This window comes from Carcharodon carcharias (assembly GCF_017639515.1).
Source record: "Carcharodon carcharias isolate sCarCar2 chromosome 37 unlocalized genomic scaffold, sCarCar2.pri SUPER_37_unloc_2, whole genome shotgun sequence".
Lineage (NCBI taxonomy): Eukaryota > Metazoa > Chordata > Chondrichthyes > Lamniformes > Lamnidae > Carcharodon > Carcharodon carcharias.
This window is the reverse complement of record NW_024470767.1, coordinates 2,372,782-2,394,239: the sequence shown is the minus strand read 5'-3', so window position 1 is coordinate 2,394,239 and position 21,458 is coordinate 2,372,782. Positions and strand designations below refer to the sequence as shown.

The 21,458-nt window shown below is 48.7% G+C and overlaps 1 protein-coding gene across 2 annotated transcripts; it reads left to right on the top strand.

Moving 5' to 3' along the window:
* The first annotated feature begins 3,142 nt into the window (after window positions 1-3,142).
* Window positions 3,143-19,728, top strand: b3gat3 (beta-1,3-glucuronyltransferase 3 (glucuronosyltransferase I)). 2 transcript variants are annotated; one of them, XM_041182024.1, is made up of 5 exons: window positions 3,143-3,275; window positions 7,620-7,803; window positions 10,693-11,023; window positions 12,607-12,897; window positions 14,415-19,728. In XM_041182024.1, exons 2-5 carry the CDS (start codon window positions 7,646-7,648, stop codon window positions 14,511-14,513), a joined length of 879 nt encoding a protein of 292 aa, XP_041037958.1. In that variant the 5' UTR covers window positions 3,143-3,275; window positions 7,620-7,645; the 3' UTR covers window positions 14,514-19,728. The 2 variants fall into 2 exon arrangements, with proteins under 2 accessions (XP_041037958.1, XP_041037957.1); XM_041182023.1 differs by having other exon boundaries at window positions 3,169-3,295.
* The last annotated feature ends 1,730 nt before the right edge of the window (window positions 19,729-21,458 follow it).

Below are 21,458 nucleotides of genomic sequence, written 5' to 3'. Positions count from 1 at the left end.
AGGAGGAACTTGTCCAAGCCAGGCATTTCCAACCAATCAGCAGGAGCCCCAGGCTGGCAAGAGCAGTTTTTATTTAACTCAAGTAAACAAAGTAGCTCTTCTCTCACCGGGTGTCCAGCCGGTCAGCTAAATGAAACGTGATTTCTTGGGGAAAAAAGCAGTCTGCTCACAGACCAAAAATGAACTTTTAAGCATAAAAAAAAACAATTCAGGATGGAGAGTTATCAAAACTCAATGTACTCCCAATTTTCCAACAAGCATAACCCTCACACCAGATAGAATGTACAAGTGTATGCAAGTCTGTAGTATTAAAGTATTTAATTCACATCCAGCAGCTCTCGAATTTTTTTGGTTACTGATGATTGGCTGAATTTCTTTTGCCCATTTGTTATTACTATTTTACCATTTAGTCATTTTATTATGGAGAATGAGGGGACGGAATTCAGAAATATTTTAAAGGATAGAGAATGAGGTAGGGGCACAGACATCAAAGGGTGCCTATCAATGGGTAGGTGTCGTGTGAAGAAAACTAAGGTGGAAGAAATAATCTTAAATCTAATACAGATCATGAAGGGACATTACAAACAGGCTTGGTTGTTGGAATTTACCACAACTCATATCCTTTGAAATAAAGATCGGGCGGTTTCCGTAATGGATGATAGGTCCACCATATCAGTTTTATGCTTGTATCTGCATCCTCCACAACATTTTATCTGTTTTTCTTTTTCAGACCTGCTTGAGAATGAATCTTTAACCATGAGTGAGGTGAACTCAGTGTTCAGTTCACTTTTGATTGTTGAAAGTTCTTTTATTTTAATTATTAATCCAGTAACCTCATCTCTCACAGTCTGCCTGTGAATATTTCCCCAGTCACCCACATTGTCCAATCTGTGGCAGAGATTCACTTGATTACCTGAGTTATTGTGAACTGTGCGTTCACCACTGTTGGGCGGCTTCTCAATTGTGTTTGTTCAGCAGTGAAATAGCTCTGTGGATAAATGTCCTTTACAACCCGAAGACATCCTAAAGCTCTTCACGGCAATTGACTTTGTTTTGAAATGAAGCTTCTACTGGAGTCATAGAGTCATTATGGCAAAGTGGATGGCCATTCAGCCTATCAGGTTTATGCTGGGTAATACAGGCAACAGGCAATATACACAAAGTGAGTTTTCACAATGAGTAATGAGACAAAAACCAGTGAATCTGTTTTAATGATGTTGGTTAAGAGATAAATTAGGTTTGTAGAGTGAACCTCACCTGACATTTTGTTATACTTGGTGGGGAAGTGTGAGGTTGAGAATTTGAAGTTTGTGGCATTGCCAGACCATGGCATAATGTAGGCCATCAAGCACGGGGTATGGTGGCCTGTACAGAACTTGGTGTGAGTTAGGATGCAGCAGCAGAGGTTTGGGTGAGGTCAAGTTTAGGGAGAGGGAAATGCGTGAAGTCAACCAGAAGCACATTTGAATCGTCATTAATGGAAGTAAATGAGACAATGAAACAGGATGAGAGCCTGACATCCCCGGGATCTGATGTAGGACTCCCTCAGGCTTCTGTTCCTTTATCAAAACTCTGCTCCTGGGTCTTTAGATAGATCTTGAATTAGCCTCAGGAATGCTTTGTAAAACTTCCTTGGGACACTTCTTTTAACAAAATTAGCTCACAGGAGTTGCCAGTAGAAAAAATGGACAAATAGAGGGCCGACAGTAAATAAGAGCAGAGCGTGCATGTAGGGACCAAAAGTTTGCACTCACTTATTGAAGAGGCACAGCGATTTAACAACTTACTTGCTCCATATTGCGCAGTGGCTCTCACTGTGGTTAGGACCAAGCAAAAAAAAAAAAATAAAGGTTAGCACCATTCCAATGTGATCATGTCAGATCTGCATCTTAATTCCATCTACCCACCTTGGTTCCATAACCCTTAATCCCCTTACCCAACAAAAATCTATCAATCTTAGTTTTAACATTTCCAATTGACCACTAGACTCAGCAGCTTTTTGGGGAGGAGTTCCAGATTTCCACACCCCTTTGTGTGAAGACATACTTCCTGACATCACCCCTGAACGGCCTGTCTCCAATTTTAAGGTTCTGCCACCTTGTTCTGGACTCCACCACACCACACCCCTACCCCTCCGCCTGAAATTGTTATTCATTTTTATTTTTTTAATGAAGTAAATAAATCTCCTGATGGTTTTTTAAACCCAAATGTTTAAACATTTTGACTGTTGGCACCTCACGCTTGACCAATTGCAGTAACTCCCATCTTCCAGACCCCAATTGTAATTGCACAGTGACATGTCAGCCAATCAGGAATGAGACACCTTGAAGCCAATCAGAATGAAACTGAGAGCAGCAACAACAAAGAAAAATCCAATATAGACAGGGACAACCTGACAAGTCAGCAGTAAATCCATAAATTATAAGCTGTCATTTCTTTAAGAAATGCTGGCAGTAAGATTTATGTATTATGTATATTAAAATATGTCAACAATAAAAAAGGAAGATCACAATCCTACTTCAATATACACGCCTCTGCTTTTTAAGGTATGTTTTAAGTTGCAATGATTCTTACTCCAGAAGAATTAGATCTCTGGCCAGGACAAGTGCGTTTTCACAAGTTAGGGGTCCCAGAAGTAAGGAATCATTTGGCCTGAGATTAACAAGACTTCAAACAACAGGTTGTGTAGGAGATTATTTTCTCCAGTGGTGGGAAATTGTAAAATAAGAATTCCGAGGAAGATTTGCCGAACTGAAGAGTTGAGTGTTTCTCCTTCTAGGTCTGGTGCCCAGACCTGCCGAGCATTTCCAGGATATTCTGCTCTCATGTCAGATTTCTAGCATCCCGCAGTGTATTGCTCTTGTTTCATAAAAGATTCGAGTTATCCTAATTAATATGGTAGTTTAGAAACTTGTGGGTTTTTTTTCCTTGTCGAGGCTAAATAATATCTGGCATTTATCGGGTTGTGCATGTTCATTCCTGTGTGGTGCATTCACAGAGAGGATTTTAAAACACATGTTGATTGGGGAAGGGAAGTAGGCTGGGGGCGGGGGGAGCTGAAAACGAGGCGGCGGATCCGGAGGTGACGCGTTGTGAAAGCGGTCTATCCCGGACAGCGGGGAACGGAAGTGACGCGCGGCGAGGGCGGTTGGCGCGCAGCGGAAATGACGTAGGGGTGTCCGTCTCCCTGTTGGGGTCGGCGCCATGAGGCTGACGCGGCTCAAGCTCCGGAGCGTCTTCGTTGTCTATTTCCTGGTCTCCGTCCTGGGGCTGATGTACGCGCTGCTGCAGCTCGGTCAGTCCGCCAGGCGAGGCGGAGGCCTAGGCCCAGGTCTAGATCTGGACCCGGGAGGGAGGGACTGAGGAAAAGCCCGAGGAGAAAAGAGGCCGCTCGGCTCAACCCGGGGACGTGGAGACTGTTCCACACCCCCTCCCCCCTCCATCGCCCCTCCCCCCTCCATCGCCCCTCCCCCCTCCACACACCCTCCCCCCTCCCACCCTCCACACACCCTCCCCCTCCATCGCCCCTCCCCCCTCCAACCACCTCCCCCTCCCCCCCTCCACACACCCTCCCCCTCCATCGCCCCTCCCCCCTCCATCCACCTCCCCCCTCCATCCCCTCCTCCTCCCCCCTCCATCCACCTCCCCCCCTCCATCCACCTCCCCCCTCCCCCCCTCCATCGCCCCTCCATCCAACCCCCTCCATCGCCCCTCCCCCCTCCATCCACCTCCCCCCTCCCCCCCTCCATCGCCCCTCCATCCACCCCCTCCCCTCCTCCATCGCCCCTCCCCCCTCCATCCACCTCCCCCCCTTCCATCCACCTCCCCCCCTCCATCCACCTCCCCCCCCTCCATCGCCCCACCCCCCTCCATCGCCCCTCCATCGCCCCTCCCCCCTCCATCCACCTCCCCCCCTCCATCCACATCCCCCCCTCCATCCACTTCCCCCCCTCCATCCACCTCCCCCCCTCCATCCACCTCCCCCCTCCATCCACCTCCCCCCCTCCATCCACCTCCCCCCCTCCATCCACCTCCCCCCCTCCATCCACCTCCCCCCCTCCATCGCCCCTCCCCCCTCCATCCACCTCCCCCCCTCCATCCACCTCCCCCCCTCCATCCACTTCCCCCCCTCCATCCACCTCCCCCCCTCCATCCACCTCCCCCCTCCATCCACCTCCCCCCCTCCATCCACCTCCCCCCCTCCATCCACCTCCCCCCCTCCATCCACCTCCCCCCCTCCATCCACCTCCCCCCCTCCATCCACCTCCCCCCCTCCATCCACCTCCCCCCCTCCATCCACCTCCCCCCCTCCATCCACCTCCCCCCCTCCATCCACCTCCCCCCCTCCATCCACCTCCCCCCCTCCATCCACCTCCCCCCCTCCATCCACCTCCCCCCCTCCATCCACCTCCCCCCCTCCATCCACCTCCCCCCTCCATCCACCTCCCCTCTCCATCGCCCCTCCCCCTCCATCCACCCCCCCTCCTCCTCCCCCTCCATCCCCCTCCTCCTCCCCCTCCATCCCCCTCCTCCTCCCCCTCCATCCCCCTCCTCCTCCCCCTCCATCCCCCTCCTCCTCCCCCCTCCATCCCCCTTCCCCTCTCCATCCACCTCCCCCCTCCATCCCCCCCTACTCCCACCTCCATCCCCCTCCTCCTCCATCCCCCCTCCCCTCATAGACATCTCCCCCCCTCCCCTCACGGACATCTCCCCCCCCCCTCCCCTCACGGACATCTCGCCCCCTCCCCTCATGGACATCCCCCCTCCCCTCCCCTCACGGACATCTCGCCCCCTCCCCTCATGGACATCCCCCCTCCCCTCACGGACATCTCCCCCCTCCCCTCCCCTCACGGACATCTCCCCCCTCCCCTCCCCTCACGGACATCTCCCCCCTCCCCTCCCCTCACGGACATCTCCCCCCTCCCCTCCCCTCACGGACATCTCCCCCCTCCCCTCCCCTCATGGACATCTCCCCCCTCCCCTCCCCGACATCCCCCCCCTCCCCTCCCCTCATGGACATCCCCCCTCCCCTCCCCTCATGGACATCCCCCCTCCCCTCCCCTCATAGACATCCCCCCTCCCCTCCCCTCATGGACATCCCCCCTCCCCTCCCCTCATGGACATCCCCCCTCCCCTCCCCTCATGGACATCCCCCCTCCCCTCCCCTCATAGACATCTCCCCCCTCCCCTCCCCTCATAGACATCTCCCCCCTCCCCTCCCCTCATAGACATCTCCCCCCTCCCCTCCCCTCATAGACATCTCCCCCCTCCCCTCCCCTCATAGACATCTCCCCCCTCCCCTCCCCTCATAGACATCTCCCCCCTCCCCTCATGGACATCTCCCCCCTCCCCTCCCCTCATGGACATCCCCCCTCCCCTCCCCTCATGGACATCCCCCCTCCCCTCCCCTCATAGACATCTCCCCCCTCCCCTCCCCTCATGGACATCTCCCCCCTCCCCTCCCCTCATAGACACCCCCCCCCCTCCCCTCATGGACATCTCCCCCCTCCCCTCCCCTCATGGACATCTCCCCCCTCCCGGTCATGCCCCCTCCCCTCATAGACATCCCTCCTCCCGGAAATGCCCCCTCCCCTCATAGACATCCCCCCTCCCGGACATGCCCCCTCCCCTCATAGACATCCCCCCTCCCGGACATGCCCCCTCCCCTCCCCTCATAGACATCCCCCCCTCCCGGACATCCCCCCTCCCAACCCCTCATAGACATTCCCCCTCCCCTCCCCTCATGGACATCCCCCCTCCACCCCCCTCATAGACATCCCCCCCTCCCCTCATAGACATCCCCCCCTCCCCTCATAGACATCCCCCCCCTCCCCTCCCCTCATAGACATCCCCCCCCTCCCCTCCCCTCATAGACATCCCCCCTCCCCTCCCCTCATAGACATCACCCCCTCCCCATATAAGCTCCCATCTCCCCTCATAAAGTCCCCCCTCCCCTCACAAACTCCCCCCTCCCCTCCCCTCACAAAGTCCCCCCCTTTCCCCTCCCCTCATAAAGTCCCCCCTCCCCTCCCCTCATAAAGTCCCCCCTCCCCTCCCCTCATAAAGTCCCCCCTCCCCTCCCCTCATAAAGTCCCCCCGCCCCCACCATAAACCTCTTCCCCCTCCCCCTCCATAAACATCTTCTCCCCTCATAAACATAATCTCATTCCCCCTCCCCCTTAAGCATCTTATCCCTCCCCCTCTGCCACCCTCCCCCATAAACATCCTCTCCAGCCCCCACCCCCTCATAAACATCCACTCATCCCTCACCACCCACTCCCCTGTAAACATCTTCTCATTCGCCCTCCTCCTCACTATCCCCATCCCCCATAAACATTTCATTCCCCCCTCCCCCTCCATCCCCCTCCCTAGATTATCACTGCATAAACCCTTTTCCCGATAGCACCCCCCCTGTAAACACCTAATCCCCCTTGTTCATAAACATCCTCCCCTCTGCCACCTTCATAATAATTCCCCCATAAACAAATTAATTTTCATAATCATCTTCCTCATAACTGTATTCCTATATCCTCATTTCCTTCCCTCAATCTTTTTCCCCCTTTGCATTCTGACTCTCCCCTTATCACCTCACCATGCCTCCCTCTCTCATCAACCTCTTGAGCCATCCCTTACATCTCTGCCTCCCTCCTGTTGCAGTCTCTCCCCATTTAAACATCTTAATTTAGATATATCTTCCGAAACATTTGAACATGTGTGGCTCTCCAAAGTTTAGTGTTGCTGTTTGCTCTGGCTGGCTCTGTGCACTTCCAACTGAATCAACTTATGGCAGCATTTTCTGTTTTTATGTCTGCAGATGCTCAGGTCAGGCAGCATCTGTAAGGAGAGAAACAGGAGTTAATGTTTCAGGTCTGTGACCCTGTATTACTGATGCAGTGTTCCAGACTGCAGTGAGCAGAATTGCCATCACCCTGCCTCCTCATTTTGGGTCCTGGTCTTTGTTGGGTTTGCTTTGTTTGGGGCCCAGGAGGCAGGGCTGCTTCTTCTGATCGGTACTCGGTGACTGCTGCTCGTTTCCTGTGTTTATGGACGTGAACCTCAGCAACCACCTGTCCCTTTAGGAAAGGAGAGTAGCTGATTCCTTGTATTCGGGAACTGTGTGTTTAGTTAAGGTCATGGAAAGATGGGAGATGTTTAAATCCAGGAGGCACGGCGTGGCCAATCCACAGGAGTGATCTTTAGAATTGGAAGGAAAGGCCCAGGCTTTTCGGCTATGAAAGATCTTCACCGAGGTGCACAGGATAATGATAGGGGAATGGTAAACCTGAAAATTGCTCAAGGGGGCACAGGTTTTGGACCAGGACCCAAAAGCGAAGCAATATTGTAGTTTATAGAATTTTGAATGGAGCTGAGATGGTAGATGGGTGTAGATGATTCAGACTGGTGTGGCATCTGGTACTAGGAGACACCAGAATCCAGGCAGAACTTCTCATCCAAGGAGTGGGGCAATTACTAATATTAAACCAGAAGAATAAATGTGTGCCTGGAGAAAGAGGAGGGGCTGGGGGAGAGGATGGGTGCTGTTGTCTCAAAGCCAGGACTTAAGGTCCGTTCTTTTGTTTGTCCTCTTGTTGGTTTATTTCTCCTTTGGTTGTCTGCAGGTCAGCCCTGTGACTGCACGCCACAGATGAAGTCGGCAAATGATCTGGTTCGGCAGAAGGACCAGAAGCTGCTGCACCTCCAGGCTGAGGTGAAGAAATTGCAGAGACAGCTTAAAGCAGAGGAGGTGGCAGCAGACGGACAGCCCCTGCCGGCCATTTACGCCATCACACCGACGTATGTCAGGTACGGTGCAGTGCTGAGCTGAGATATCGGCACAGGTAGGGTGTTGAGTTATGAAGTGGATCCTTTCAAATGGTCACAATGCTTCTGGGGCTTGTATCATAGCAACATCGGCACAGATAGACCCCTCACTGTAACCCCATTTCCTGCTGTTTCCCCACACACCTTTTAAAGTTTCCCCTTCAAGCTTTTATCAAATTCCCTCTTAAATAGCCTTCAGTAATCACTCAGAGCATATTCAATGTTATTCGAAAGTTTTAGTGATTAAAAATCTAACATGCCTCCCTCTGAATTTTGGTGTCAGTTCATCTCTCCACGGTACTGACCAGTGTTAATGACTTTTCGTTATTTACCCTCTCAACTCCTCCTCTGATTTTGAACTTTGTCATTAGCTCCTTTCCCTTAATAACCTCTGCTTTTGGTTCCTGAGCCCTCTGTTTTCTTTGTTCCTCTAATCCACGGAAGATTTCAACATTTAAATTCTCTTTTTTCCAAAATAATGTTTTTTAACATGAGTAACACTGAACTGTGCCTTTGTTGTGTAGCCGCTTAATCCCCTATAATTTCCCTAATCAAGTAACGCACTCTACGAACGCAAACTGAGAGAGAAAGGGAGTCTGAAGCTGGTCATTAATGCTACAATAACTTTTTTAAATAAAAGACTGTCATTTAGTACTGGGTCCTTCTGACCTGGAGCTTGAAACGAGCAAGTGATTTACATTCCCCACACTTCCTTCACCCTGCAATTAAACTCTGGGTGACTCTGGGTGGTCAAAGCTGCACTCCAGTTTTCCCACTAATGTGGTTTTTGCATTGGAAGTGGAAGTGATCTGTTACCGAGTGCATGCTTCAGGCTGTGAAGTCAAACATGAAGTCGTTCATTCTGAGCTCCGAGTTGGTGGCGCCTTTTCTCTACTGATGTGCCAGGATGTGTTTGGCCGCACCTGGTGACACCAGAAGCCCCGCCCAGAGCCGAGGTGACCGTGGAGTTCCCTGTGTCAGTCCCAGCTAGAAACGATGGATTGGTTTTACGTGCACATTTGTATTTTGGAACTATCCTCCTCTCTCTGCATTTGATTGAAGATTTTATTGGGAGATTCTGGTGCAGTTCTTGCCCATGTGTTTGGAGATGGTTGTTAATTAAAACCACAGATCCTGTGACCAACTCCAAATCATTGGCTGATGGAACGGTGTTAACATTCACTCTGACCATTCTTAGAAAAATTAACAACAATTTAAGACCTCTATTGTGCGTTGTTTAGCAGAGAAAGAAGACTTTTTAAGCCATTATTCTGATGTGGATTTTTGAGGATCATGGAACTTTACAGCACAGGGAAGAGATGTTCAACCCTTGAGGGCCTTTCATGATGACGAGGCATCGTGGTATCTTACAGCCAGTAGTCACTATCGTAATGTAGGAAATGCAGCAGCCAATTTGTGCACAGCAAGCTCCCACAAACAGCATTGTGTTAATGACCCAGATCATCTGTTTTTGTGATGTTGATTGAGGGATAAATCTTGGCCCCAGGACACCGGGGAGAACTCCCCTGTTGTCTTTCGAAACAGTGCTGTGAGATCTTTAACATCTCCCCCAGAAGGTGGACGGGGCTTAAGTTTAACATCTCATCTAAAAGCTGGTACCTCTGAGAGTGCAACATTCCCTCAGCACTGCACTGGAGTGTCAGCCTTTATTTCTGTACTCAAGTGCTGGAATGGGAATTGAACCCAGAACCTTGTGACTTGGAGGTGTGAGTGCTACCTACAGAGTCACTGCTGACACAAAAGAATGAGACTTTTTGGTCTATCATGCCTGTGTCAGCCCTTTGAAAGAATTATCTGATTAATCCCGCACCCACCCCACAAGCTCTTTCCCCACAGTCCTGCAAATTTCTCCTTTTCCAATATTTATCCGATTACCTATTTGAAAGTTCCTATTGAATCGGCTTCCACCACCCTTTCAGGTAGTACCTTCCATATCACAACTCGCTGTGTAAAAAAAAAAAAATTCTCTTCCTCTCCTCCTCTCGTTCTTTTACCAATTCTCTTCAACCTGTGTCCCCCCTGGTTACCGACCCTCCTGCCACAGGAAACAGTTTTTTATTTACTCTATACAAACCCTTCCTGATTTTGAACGCATTGATTAAATCACCCCCTTAACCTTGGTTGCACTAAGGAGAGCAATCCAGTTTCTCTAGTCTCTCTAGATAACTAAAGACCCCTCAGTTTGTGGATCCAGGTTCTTGAGGTGAATCGTATTACCAGTTCCTGGAACACCATGTTCTCGCTCTGCTCGCCACCCTGTCCCCCTCTGTCACCATCCTCCGATTGTGATATTTTTGTACTTGCTCTCCAGACTCCCTGCTCCCACTAATCCCCAACTCTCCGGACTCCCTGCCCCCGGTAATCCCTAACTCTCCGGACTCCCTGCCCCCAATAATCCCCAACTCTCCGGACTCCCTGCTCCCAGTAATCCCCAACTCTCCGGACTCCCTGCCCCCAGTAATCCCCAACTCTCCGGACTCCCTGCCCCCAGTAATCCCCAACTCTCCGGACTCCCTGCCCCCACTAATCCCCAACCCTCCGGACTCCCTGCCCCCACTAATCCCCAACTCTCTGGACTCCCTGCCCCCGGTAATCCCCAACTCTCTGGACTCCCTGCCCCCGGTAATCCCCAACTCTCTGGACTCCCTGCCCCCGGTAATCCCCAATTCTCTGGACTCCCTGCCCCCGGTAATCCCCAACTCTCTGGACTCCCTGCCCCCCGGTAATCCCCAACTCTCCGGACTCTGTGCCCCCGGTAATCCCCAACTCTCCGGACTCTGTGCCCCCGGTAATCCCTAACTCTCCGGACTCCCTAGGTTTGTAATTCTCCTTGTGCCTCCTTCCCGGCAGGTTGGTACAGAAAGCCGAACTGGTTCGTCTCTCCCAAACCTTCCTCCATGTGAAGAAGTTCCACTGGATTGTGGTGGAAGATGCTGCCAACCGTTCTAAGCTGGTGGCTGATCTGCTGGCACAGAGCGGCCTGTCCTACACTCACCTCAATCTACCAACGCCTACCATCTACAAACTGAGGGAGAGTGATCCCAACTGGCTGAAGCCCCGGGGGGTGGAACAACGGAATCTGGGGATCCAGTGGCTGCGGGAGAATCGGGAGCTCAGCGAGGAGGCAGTCGTTTACTTCGCAGACGATGATAATACCTACAGCTTGAAACTCTTTGATGAGGTATGCCAGATCCTGTAGTGCGAGCAAAAACTCACATTTAAATCATATCCTTAACACAGCACAATTTAAATCACGTTGTTAATACTGCACAACTTAAATCATGTTGTTAACACAGCGCAACTTAAATCACACCGTTAACACAGCGCAACTTAAATCACACCGTTAACACAGCGCAACTTAAATCACACCGTTAACACAGCGCAACTTAAATCACACCGTTAACACAGCGCAACTTAAATCACACCGTTAACACAGCGCAACTTAAATCACACCGTTAACACAGCGCAACTTAAATCACACCGTTAACACAGCGCAATTTGAAAACACTTTAGAGGTAGAGAGGTTTAGGGAGTGGCTTTCAGAGTTTGAAGCCCAGGCACCAAAATAAAATAAAACTCAAAACACAAACTTCCCTCCCCCCCACCTCCAAAATAAAACTCTAAAGGCATGGCTGCCAATAATGGAGCAATTAAAGTAGGGAATATGCAGAGATCAGTGAACCGGTTAATGGGATTTAGTATGAGTTAGAAGACGGGGAGCAGCTGATGTTTAAAGGGTGAAAGGTTGGAGTACGGCAAGGAGAGTTTTGGAAAAGTCAAGTCTCAATATAACAAAGGTCATAAGGCAGAGGCCACCTGATCCTAAAAGAGAGAACCTAAGTAACAGGTTCCACATTGTGAATAAACATTCACTCCCGCCAACACTGACACACAGTGGCAGCAGTGTGTACCATTGCAAGATGCATTACAGCAACTCGCCAAGGCTCCTTTAACACCACCTTCCAAATCTATGACCACTACCACCTAGAAGGACCAGGAAGTATGTGAAAGGGAACAACGTGACCTGGCATGATCCCCTCCAATTGCACACCATCCTGACTTGGAACTACATCACTGTTCCTTCACTGTCGCTGGATCAAAACCCTGGAACTCCTTCCTAACAGCACCGTGGGTGTACCCACACCTACAGGGGCTGCAGCAGTTCAAGCAGGTGGCTCACCACCACCTTCTCAAGGGCAATTAGGGATGGGTCATATATATTGGTCATCCTAGCATGCTCACATCCCATGAATGAATAAGAAAAACTGGCAATTTAATGGTTGTGTTGACATTTATAACGCTGATGCCTTGTTCCAACGTTACTGAGTTACTGCTCTGGTGCATAGATGGAGGTGCATTTGTGTGTATGGTCCCCACTGCATCTAGTGGGCGATGGCACTTCTGTGTATGCCCCAATTGTTTTCAGCCCCATTCTGACCTGCCGTTTTATTTAAAGTGCTGTCCGTGCTCCGTTCAAACCACTTAGAGGGGATTAGGAGAGCTTCAGTACGTAAAAGGTAATGGATCATTCCTTATGTGTGTTGTTGCATTCAGTTCCCCTTATTGAGCTGCGAACTGATGAGTAAGCACTGCCCAAAATACAGGGAGCACGCAAAATGCAACGACGTGTCAACTTTGAAACGGACGCTTGATGGAACTGGGCATTAGTTCTGATTGCTGTGAGCAACTCCATTTTAATTGTGGATGTTTTAAGCGCTGGGGACTGTAGTGGAAATTCTTCCTTCTGCTATGCTCTTCTTGCAGATGCGTTGGACAAAACGTGTTTCGGTTTGGCCGGTGGGCCTGGTTGGTGGCTTGCGCTTCGAGAGGCCGCTGGTGGAGAATGGGAAGGTGGTTGGATTCTACACGGCCTGGAAACCGAACCGACCCTTCCCCATGGACATGGCAGGGTTTGCCATGGCTTTGCAACTGCTTCTGGCTAACCGTGAGGCCAGGTTCGACATCAACGTGGAGCGGGGTTACCTGGAGAGCAGCCTATTGCAATCGCTGGTCTCGATTGAGGAGCTTGAGCCCAAGGCGGACAACTGCAACACAGTAGGTTGCAGGGTAACCACTCTGCCAACATAGACTAGAAGAGAATGGGGATCTCAGTGGAGTTAAAAGGGCCTAGATCAAATGCATCTTCCACTACACGGATCTGATCATATTCCTAACCCTTCACGTAATTGTCCTTGGGATGTGGGCCTAGGTCTCTGGATTACCAATCTGGTGACAATACCATTATGCCACTGCCTCCCCTCAATTCATAAAATGATGGGCCAAAGGGCCTGTTTCTGTACTGTATAACTCTATGACTATGACTCTGGTGGCCATTCAGCCAGCTCTTTGGTAGAGTTCTCTCTCCTGCCCTTCCCCATAGCCCCTCTAAATTTTTTCCCTTCAAGAATTTATCCAAATCCCTTTTGAATTTGATTACTAAATAACATCTGTGGGATGTGGGTGTCCCTGGCAAGGCTGGCACTAATTGCCCTTGAGAAGGTGGTGGTGGTGCATCATTGCTTTGACCTGCTGCAGGCTGTACTATTGGACCTGCTTCCACTGCCCATTCCTAATCGTAACTTGCTGTGTTAAAGAAAACATTCTCCTCATCTCCCCCTCTGGTTCTTTTACCGATTCTCTTCAATCTGTGTCCCTCTGGTTACCAACCCTCCTGTCACTGGAAACTCTTTCTCCTTATTTGCTCTGTCCAAACCCTTGCTCATTTTGAACACCGCGATTAACCTTCTCTATGGAGAGCAACCCCAGCTACTCCAGTCTCTCCACAAAGCAACGGTTCCCCATCCCTTGTACCGTTCTGGTAAATGACATTGCTGTTCACTGGCTTCTTGTTTGGGTATATGTTGGTAACTGTTTTGTGCACAGAAAGATCTTTTGATTTGTCGCAACTGTTGGTGGTGGTCGAGCTGGGAACTCCTTGCTCCTCATTGATCACTGAACTTACCTCAGTACCATTTTCCCACCCTCGCTTCATATCCTTTCACATCCTTGCTCAACAAATATCAGTCCTGAAAGCCCCAGTAAACCCCACTCACTCCCCCCGCTCCACCCAGCATCCGGAACCTTTTGTGGAAGGGTCCTTCAGTGCTACACTGGGCAAAGCACTTACTGAACTCATCATCTCTAAATGACTGCCTGTACATTGTTAACCACATGTCCCAGGTAGAATGGAAATAATGAGGTAATTCTCCTGTCAGTCATGCCTGGAGACTGCACTGCTGTAAGTGACTGGGATTGATTTTATGCACCTATCAACTATCCTCCACTCACTATATTTTGCTGGTGGAATAACCCTAGTTTTATTGGAAATGTTTGCTGTAGTTTTGGTCATGAGTTCAGTTTGCCACAGTGCCTAGAAACTCTGTTCAAATAGATTCTGCTGCCTGTTGAGTAAGTAGACTGTTCACTGTAAAGTAGATTGCTCTTTGAGAGTCCTGCCCAGATTCCAGTGCATTGGCTGCTGGGGTGGTGTCGTTGTTCACCTTGTTGGATGACTGCTGTCGGTACTTATGGTTGCCATTCCTTTTTCATTGTTTGTTCCCCTCTGCACTCAGGTTCTGGTGTGGCACACACGCACCGAGAAGCCCAAGATGAAGCAGGAGGATCTGCTGCTGAAAGAGGGGAAAGGATCAGATGTCCACATCGAGGTATAAGGTGGACAGACGGGACCTGGACCGACCGGAAGCAGCCCCTCGCTTAGCTGGCCACCCAAGTGCTGGGTTGGGGGGAGCGTGATGGCGTGCATGATATGTACAGAGAGGAACACTGAATCCTGTTTTAAGCAGTGTCTAACAGGAGAGAGCATGGGGTTTAGAAGGAGCAGAGAGCCTAGCAACTCACACCAGGTATAATGCCAAAGGCAGAGGATCTTAGAAACAAATATATCTTTTCATTGTTTATCTTTCTATGTTCCTAAAAACCCTGTTTGGTTTTAGCTCTGGATTTAAATCCAGAGGAGCAATTTCTCCTTACCAGCTTGCAATGTTTCCTAATGTTAATTGGGTTGGGACATGTTTGAACCTTCTGCACAACACAAAGCCGCCTTGGTTCTGCTCTAAGCTGCCAGCTGGAGCTCAGGGTGGCCAGCATGAGACAGCAGAATATCCGAGGATGGGGGTCAAGAACTGCGCCCTTGTGGCAGATTGGAGGGAGCTTTGTTCTTTGTGCTGACACAAAAGTGTTCTCATTCTTCGATGCTGACTTTTTTGTGTCCAAACATATTTTTTAATTAGCTCTCTCTTTGTCTGCCCGAGTTGCAGAGGAATTGGTCTCTTGTTCACGGACAGCAAGCCTCACAGCTGATGGTGTGATTAACTAACAATCCAAATTACAAAGGGTAGAAATTGCTCGTTTGAAATTTATCGATTAATGAATTTCTTTTTTTCAAAAGTCCTGCTTTTAAAAACTGCAACTCATGAATATGTTTGTTATTTTTGGTTTGTAGTGGAAGTCTGGATTTCTCTTCCCTCTCCACAGCTCCCACCGAAAGGCTGGGGAAGCTTTGACAGCTCGTTAGATTTTACATAACCTGTATCCAGAGTGTTATATGGAGCAAAGGCAGGTAAATGGGTTAGCGAAACAGATCAGAGGTGATCTGATTGAATGGCGGAGGAAGCTCAAGGGGCTGAATGGCCTCCCCCTCTCCCTATATATTCTGGCCTTCAAGACTTGCCGGCCTACCAAGAGCCAGTGGGGTTGGTTCGCCGATTCTTGACCTGGGATGAACACCTTATGCTAGGCTTTAACCAGACCTTAATCTGCCTCCTGGCTCAGTATCTGGCCACTGCTGGTCAGATAAGGGTTGTAGTGTCATCACTCTGCCAACTGACAAATGCATCAAGTCCTGGCTGCAAAACAGATTCACTCAAGGCAGAGTCTCCTCTCAGCTGAAGAGCTCGTCCCCTGACCTGGATCTGAGAAGTGAAAGGTGAGGTTCTGGTCACTGCAGTGCTGTCCTATTGAAGCCACCCTGTTGTCTTGATCACCCCAAGGTGACAGCTGGGTGGTTGAATCTTTCTATCCTTTGTTCCCCCTGTGTGTGTGTGTGTGTGTGTGTGTGTGTGTGTGTGTGTGTGTGTGTGTGTGTGTGTGTGTGTGTGTGTGTGTGTGTGTGTTTTTTATGTCTGCTGCTATATTCCATCCACTCACTGCAGCCCTCCTCTAAAAACACTGTGGCTGCCTCACAGCATCGGAGAGTCCAACATGCAGCCTTGTGGAGTAGGTCAAGTTCCGGAACCATTCCCCAGTTCCCCCAGCATCCCAGCTGCACTGAGTTTCCCAATCTCGGTTGTGAAGTGGACCCTTTCTGAATGACTTTGCTCCCCATTTCCAGCACCCCACTCCATATTGTGCTTCCATGTTTACAGCTCCACTTCTTGTGCAGATTCATTCAAATACACCCACTCTACATATGTGACCTTCCCTTTCTGTTACAAGGAACATTCCGAGCCCCCAGGTCAGAGTTTGATGGTTCCACAGGAGTGCCAGGCAGGCTAGCAATCAGTATGGTGGAGGAAAAGGCACTATCTCCAGCTGCTTTAAGCCTTTCAGACTGTAGGTTGAGATATTCAGAGACGACTGCGATGAAGGGAAGCTGCTAGTAGCTTTTTCCATGGCTGTAAATACTTAACACTAATCAGTTTACTAATATGACTCCTCTAATTGTGTCTTTTATAAATGGGATGTGTTGGAAGCACTGAATTATGAGCCAACCCTTCAGCTTTTCTATTTATTGCCTCTTGTATGTTTCCTATTTAGTTGCATCTAGTGTGGCGCTGCCAAGGGCTTCCAGTCGAACGGTTCATAAATCACTAATAAAAACTTTTATGGGAGTGTGATCCTCAGATGGTTTCAGATCTATGAGATCATTAACCTCTTTGCTTGTACCCTCTGATGTTTACTGTTTCAAATCATTTATGTCAGATAATATATTCAGTATGTGTGTAAGGGCAGGGGGAGGTGGGAATGATTGGATAGTTCTTTCAAAGTGCTGGCTTGAGTATAATGGGCTGACTGACCTCCTGTGCTGTATTATTCTGTAATTTTATAAGTATGTACTGTATTGGGTTATGAGGTTTGTTTGGGATTTTGCTTACAAGCTGTGGCAGTCTTTTATTCACAGCATCTGAAAGAATCTTGCGTCCATTCTGTAAATGTACAATCCTCTATGTGGTAAGGGTGATAAGCATGTGCAGGGCTGTTTTTTTTAAAAAAAAAAGGCAAGCTTGCAGTTATATAGCAGCTCTCAAAGCAAAGCAAAGTGCTTTACAGTTATTGAAGTGTAGTCACTGTTTGTAATGTAGAAAATGTAGCCAATTTGCACGTAGCAAGCTCCCACAAACAATGTGATAATTCCCAGACATTCTGTGATGTTGGTTGAGGAATATCTCATCCAAAAGGCTGCACCTCCCAAACTGTGGCATTCGCTCAGTACTGGCACTGAGGAGTTTCGGCCTGGAATTTATGATCAGGTCCGTGGAGTGGGACTTGAACCCACAACCTTTTGACTCAGGTGATGTGATATCCACAGAGCTATGACTTGGTAAGGGACTGTATTTACCCATTGCCTCCCCATCTCCACCCCAACGTGTCCTAATAACAAGGTACTTTGTTTACATCAGGTTCACACTCCTAGGTGTGATACGTACTGGCATGGTGCTCTTCCTGTTTACATGCAGACCTGTCAAGTCGAATTTCCACACAACACAAGTTCCAAGGAGGGTTTTATTCTGTAAACTAGGTGATAAATGAGCCCCTCGATATCCATAGTTTCATCTTTACCCCTGGTTATAGCTCATGAAGAGTTGATCATCTGACCCTGTATATTCTCCTGTGGGCTCACTGGGCACAGTGGGCTCTCCACTGGGCTCACCAAATATCCCCCCCCCCCCCCCCCCCCCACACCCGCAAGTAACTTCCTGCTGCATGCAAAAGTCTCCGAACAACCGTTTTGATCTGGAATGCACTGGCTGAAAGGACAGTGGAAGCAGATTCAGTAGTAATGTTCAAAAGGGAATTGGATGAATACTTGATGGGGAATAAAATTGCAGGGCTATGCAGAAGGGGCCCAATTAGTGCCCTCTGGCCCATGTGTGAGCAGTGTGGTGTGTACTAGTGAGGCATTAGTGTGCTGGCTCCTGATTCCATTGTGTGGTAGATAACCTTTCCTGCATTCCCACCATCATCCTATAAACAGCTCCTTTTGAGACCTCTCTCTTCTCAGCTCACCGTTGCTGTTGCTTCCTCTGACCAGCAGCCTGGGCCACAGGTTTCCTTGTTTGCCTAAGTGATGGCTCTCAAAGTCAGCAGGCAGTGTTGAATTGTCTGTCAGCTGGATCCTTGCCTTATAGGAATGGAATGTGAAGCCTGAGATCAGTTATAGAAACTAAAATGCAAAAGACCTGCCGAGATCTGACAGATAGCACTGATTAGGCTTGTGTTTAATGAGCAGAATGTGTTACAGCACCAGCCTCCAGCCAGTAGATTTCACTAGGTAGCTTAGTAAATGGTTTACGCGCTGTTGACTTCCAATGAGGAAAAAGGTCTTGCATTTATATAGCACCTTGCATGTCCTCAGAACACCCCAAAAGCTGTTCACCACTGATGAATTACTTCTGGAGCGCAGTCATTGTATTGTCAGTAAACACAAAACATCAAGATCCCACAAACAGAAATGAGATGAATCTCTGTTCTTGGCAGTGTTAGATAAATATTGGCCAGGACGCCAAGAATAACTCCTTTGCTGTTTTTCATAATAGTGGCATGGGAACCATTACACCCACCCCAGGGCAGAGGGTGCCTGGATGACATGCTCAAGCCTCGAGTGGAACCTGAATCTACAACTTGACTTGAGCAAGGCACAAAAGTGTAGGGGCATGGTTGTATGGTGGTAATGTTATTGGACTAGTAATTCAGAGAGATGAACTAATGAATTTAAACCAATCACAACCGCTGAGGATTTCCGATTCAATTAGTTAAATAAATGTGCAATTAAAAAGCTAGTAATGGTGACTTTGAAACTACCGGATTGACCTGAAAACCCATTTGGGTCACTAATGTCCTTCAGGGAAGGAAATCTGTCCTTACCCAGTCTGGCCTGCATGTGACTCCAGGCCCACAGCAATGTGGCTGACTCTTAATTTTGTGGGTGATCTGTGGCTCAGCTGTTGCCTCTGAGTCAGAAGGTTATGGGTTCAAGTCCCACTCCAGGACTTGAGCACAAAAGTTAAGGCTGCACTCCACTGCAGTATTGAGGAAGTGCTGCACTTTGAGGTATGCTGCCTTTTGGATGAGGCATTAAACTGAAGCTCTGTCTAGCCCTCAGCTGGTCGTAAAAGATCCCATGCTATCATTTTGAAGAACAACAGGGGAACTCACCTCCCCCTCATACCCCCTCCCCCTCATACCCCCTCCCCTTCATACCCCCGGCCAATATTTATCTTTCGATCAGCATCACTAAAGCAGATTATCCGGTCATTATTAAGTTGCTGTTTGGGAGCTTGTTAATTGTACTCCATGACTTGGCTGTAAAGAATTCTTACTTGCCCCTGCTCCACCATCAGTTGCTGGGGATGAGGATGTGAGACTTACTCACGCTCCCTAATGGTACAGTTCTATCATGCACCCCAAATGGTGTGTGGAATGTCATTGGGATTGTTGCTGCATCTCACCTGATGCCTGCCCTTTGTACTATAGCCAACTTGTAAATGTATTACAGAGTGGAGTCATGGGCATGATAATCAGCACTATGCAGTGGGTTTATTGGTGAGCGATTGTCATTTCAGGAGAGATGGAGTTTATGTTGTCACCTATGCATGTGTTTTCATGATGGCATGTGTGAAAATAAACTTTTAAAAATTAAAATGTAAAGTGTGCGTGTGGCTCTACACTTGCGCTGAAAATGGATTGAAGAGTTTTCCACTGTTCCAAAACGAGGAACACCCGAGCACTGATTCATAATGGCAGATCGTGGGTCCATAATCTGTTACTGGTATCATTGGTTTGATCACTTGGAAAGGCTTCCCCAAGGATGGTGCAATCTGCAGGGAGAACAGTTGGGACTAGAAATAGATCCATAACCTGAAAGAGCACAAAATATTACAACTTCATCTTCTAGAGGAATTGTGCCTGTGAAGCTATTACATCTTGGCAACTGGGGAAAGGGGAGGCTTGCTGGAGACCAATGGATCTTTACAACAAAAAGTGGTCAGCAAGCATACAGCTGGGTTTGCCCATACAGGCATTGGGAGCTAATTGATTCTTACATCTGTGTACAGCCTCCTTAAAAGAAAGGTCTGTGTTCAGATTTACCCGGAATAGTGTAACGTGCATAGAATTTACAACACAGAACAGGCCATTAGGCTCAGACGATCGATGCTGACATGCTCCACATGAGCCTCCTTCTCACCCCTCTTCACCCTATCAGCATATCCTTCTGTTACTTTCTCCCTCTGTTTATTCAGCTTCCCCGTTTTTACATCTACACTATTCCTCTCAACTTGTGCTTGATAGGATGGGATATGAATATTTAGTGGTTTGTGCTTTTCCACTTTTGAACAACACCTATTGCTTCTCCCTGCTACAACGTGCGGGTTTTAAACCTGATACTTGTTGACCTGAGCCTGATCTTCATCTTTGGCTATCGTGCCATTTCTGAAGTAAAGCTGCGTCAATTGTGCGTGGATGTATATGTGGGCTATATAAGCATTCAACTGAGCTCTATATCAGTGATTTGATGTTCACACAAGACTCTTGAGATGGTGTTCTTTGATTGTGTGTAGCTTTCTGTCTGGCTATAACGCTAAGGCAGATCTGAGTCACTTCTTCCCTATCAACTGAGCCAATTATCTTATTCCTGAGCTGCACGGGAAGACTTGGACATACTTCTCAAGGAATGGTCTTCAAATGAATACTCTTGTCAGACTCCTACTTGTTGGAAATTCTCCTGAACGCTCGGACCCAACTTTTTGAGCACAGTATGGGATGCCCATGATTTGATCTAAACTTGTATGCTTCCCAGTAGCTCAAGGTGTGCTGCGTTTCCCTGCTGTTGTATTAGTGGGAAGCCCAGTTCTTGATTGGGCTTCTCACATTCCCTGATCTGATGGAATGGGTCTTTTGGCGGCCACACTGTCATACTATATGGTGGTGCCCCTCATAAAATAACAGTCAATATGCCTGCATGCCATGGGGCTGTTTATTACCCATCTGGACCAACCTCAGGACTCCCCCACCCATTATGACATTGGAGGTTTGTGTCAATGTTGTGACATGCAGCTTGTGTGACTTTCCCCATCTGTTGGAAGCTGATTCTTTGTTTGATCCATGCTTTCCTACTACACAAATTTCCACAGGTTTACTTTGACACCTCAGCCTACAGTTTCATCATTGACGCCTTCTGTCAGTCTTGAGAGATATTTTTAACTCATTGAGGTGCTTTTGGTGAGCTGGTACCGCAGCTATATGCGACTTTTCTATCTGTGGATGGAATGAGCTCATCTTTGGTGTATATATATGTGTGTGGACAGTGGGGAAAACCATTCATTTGATTACTCTCAAAGCTTTGACATTTAATTAACTGAGGAAGATGCTACTATCAA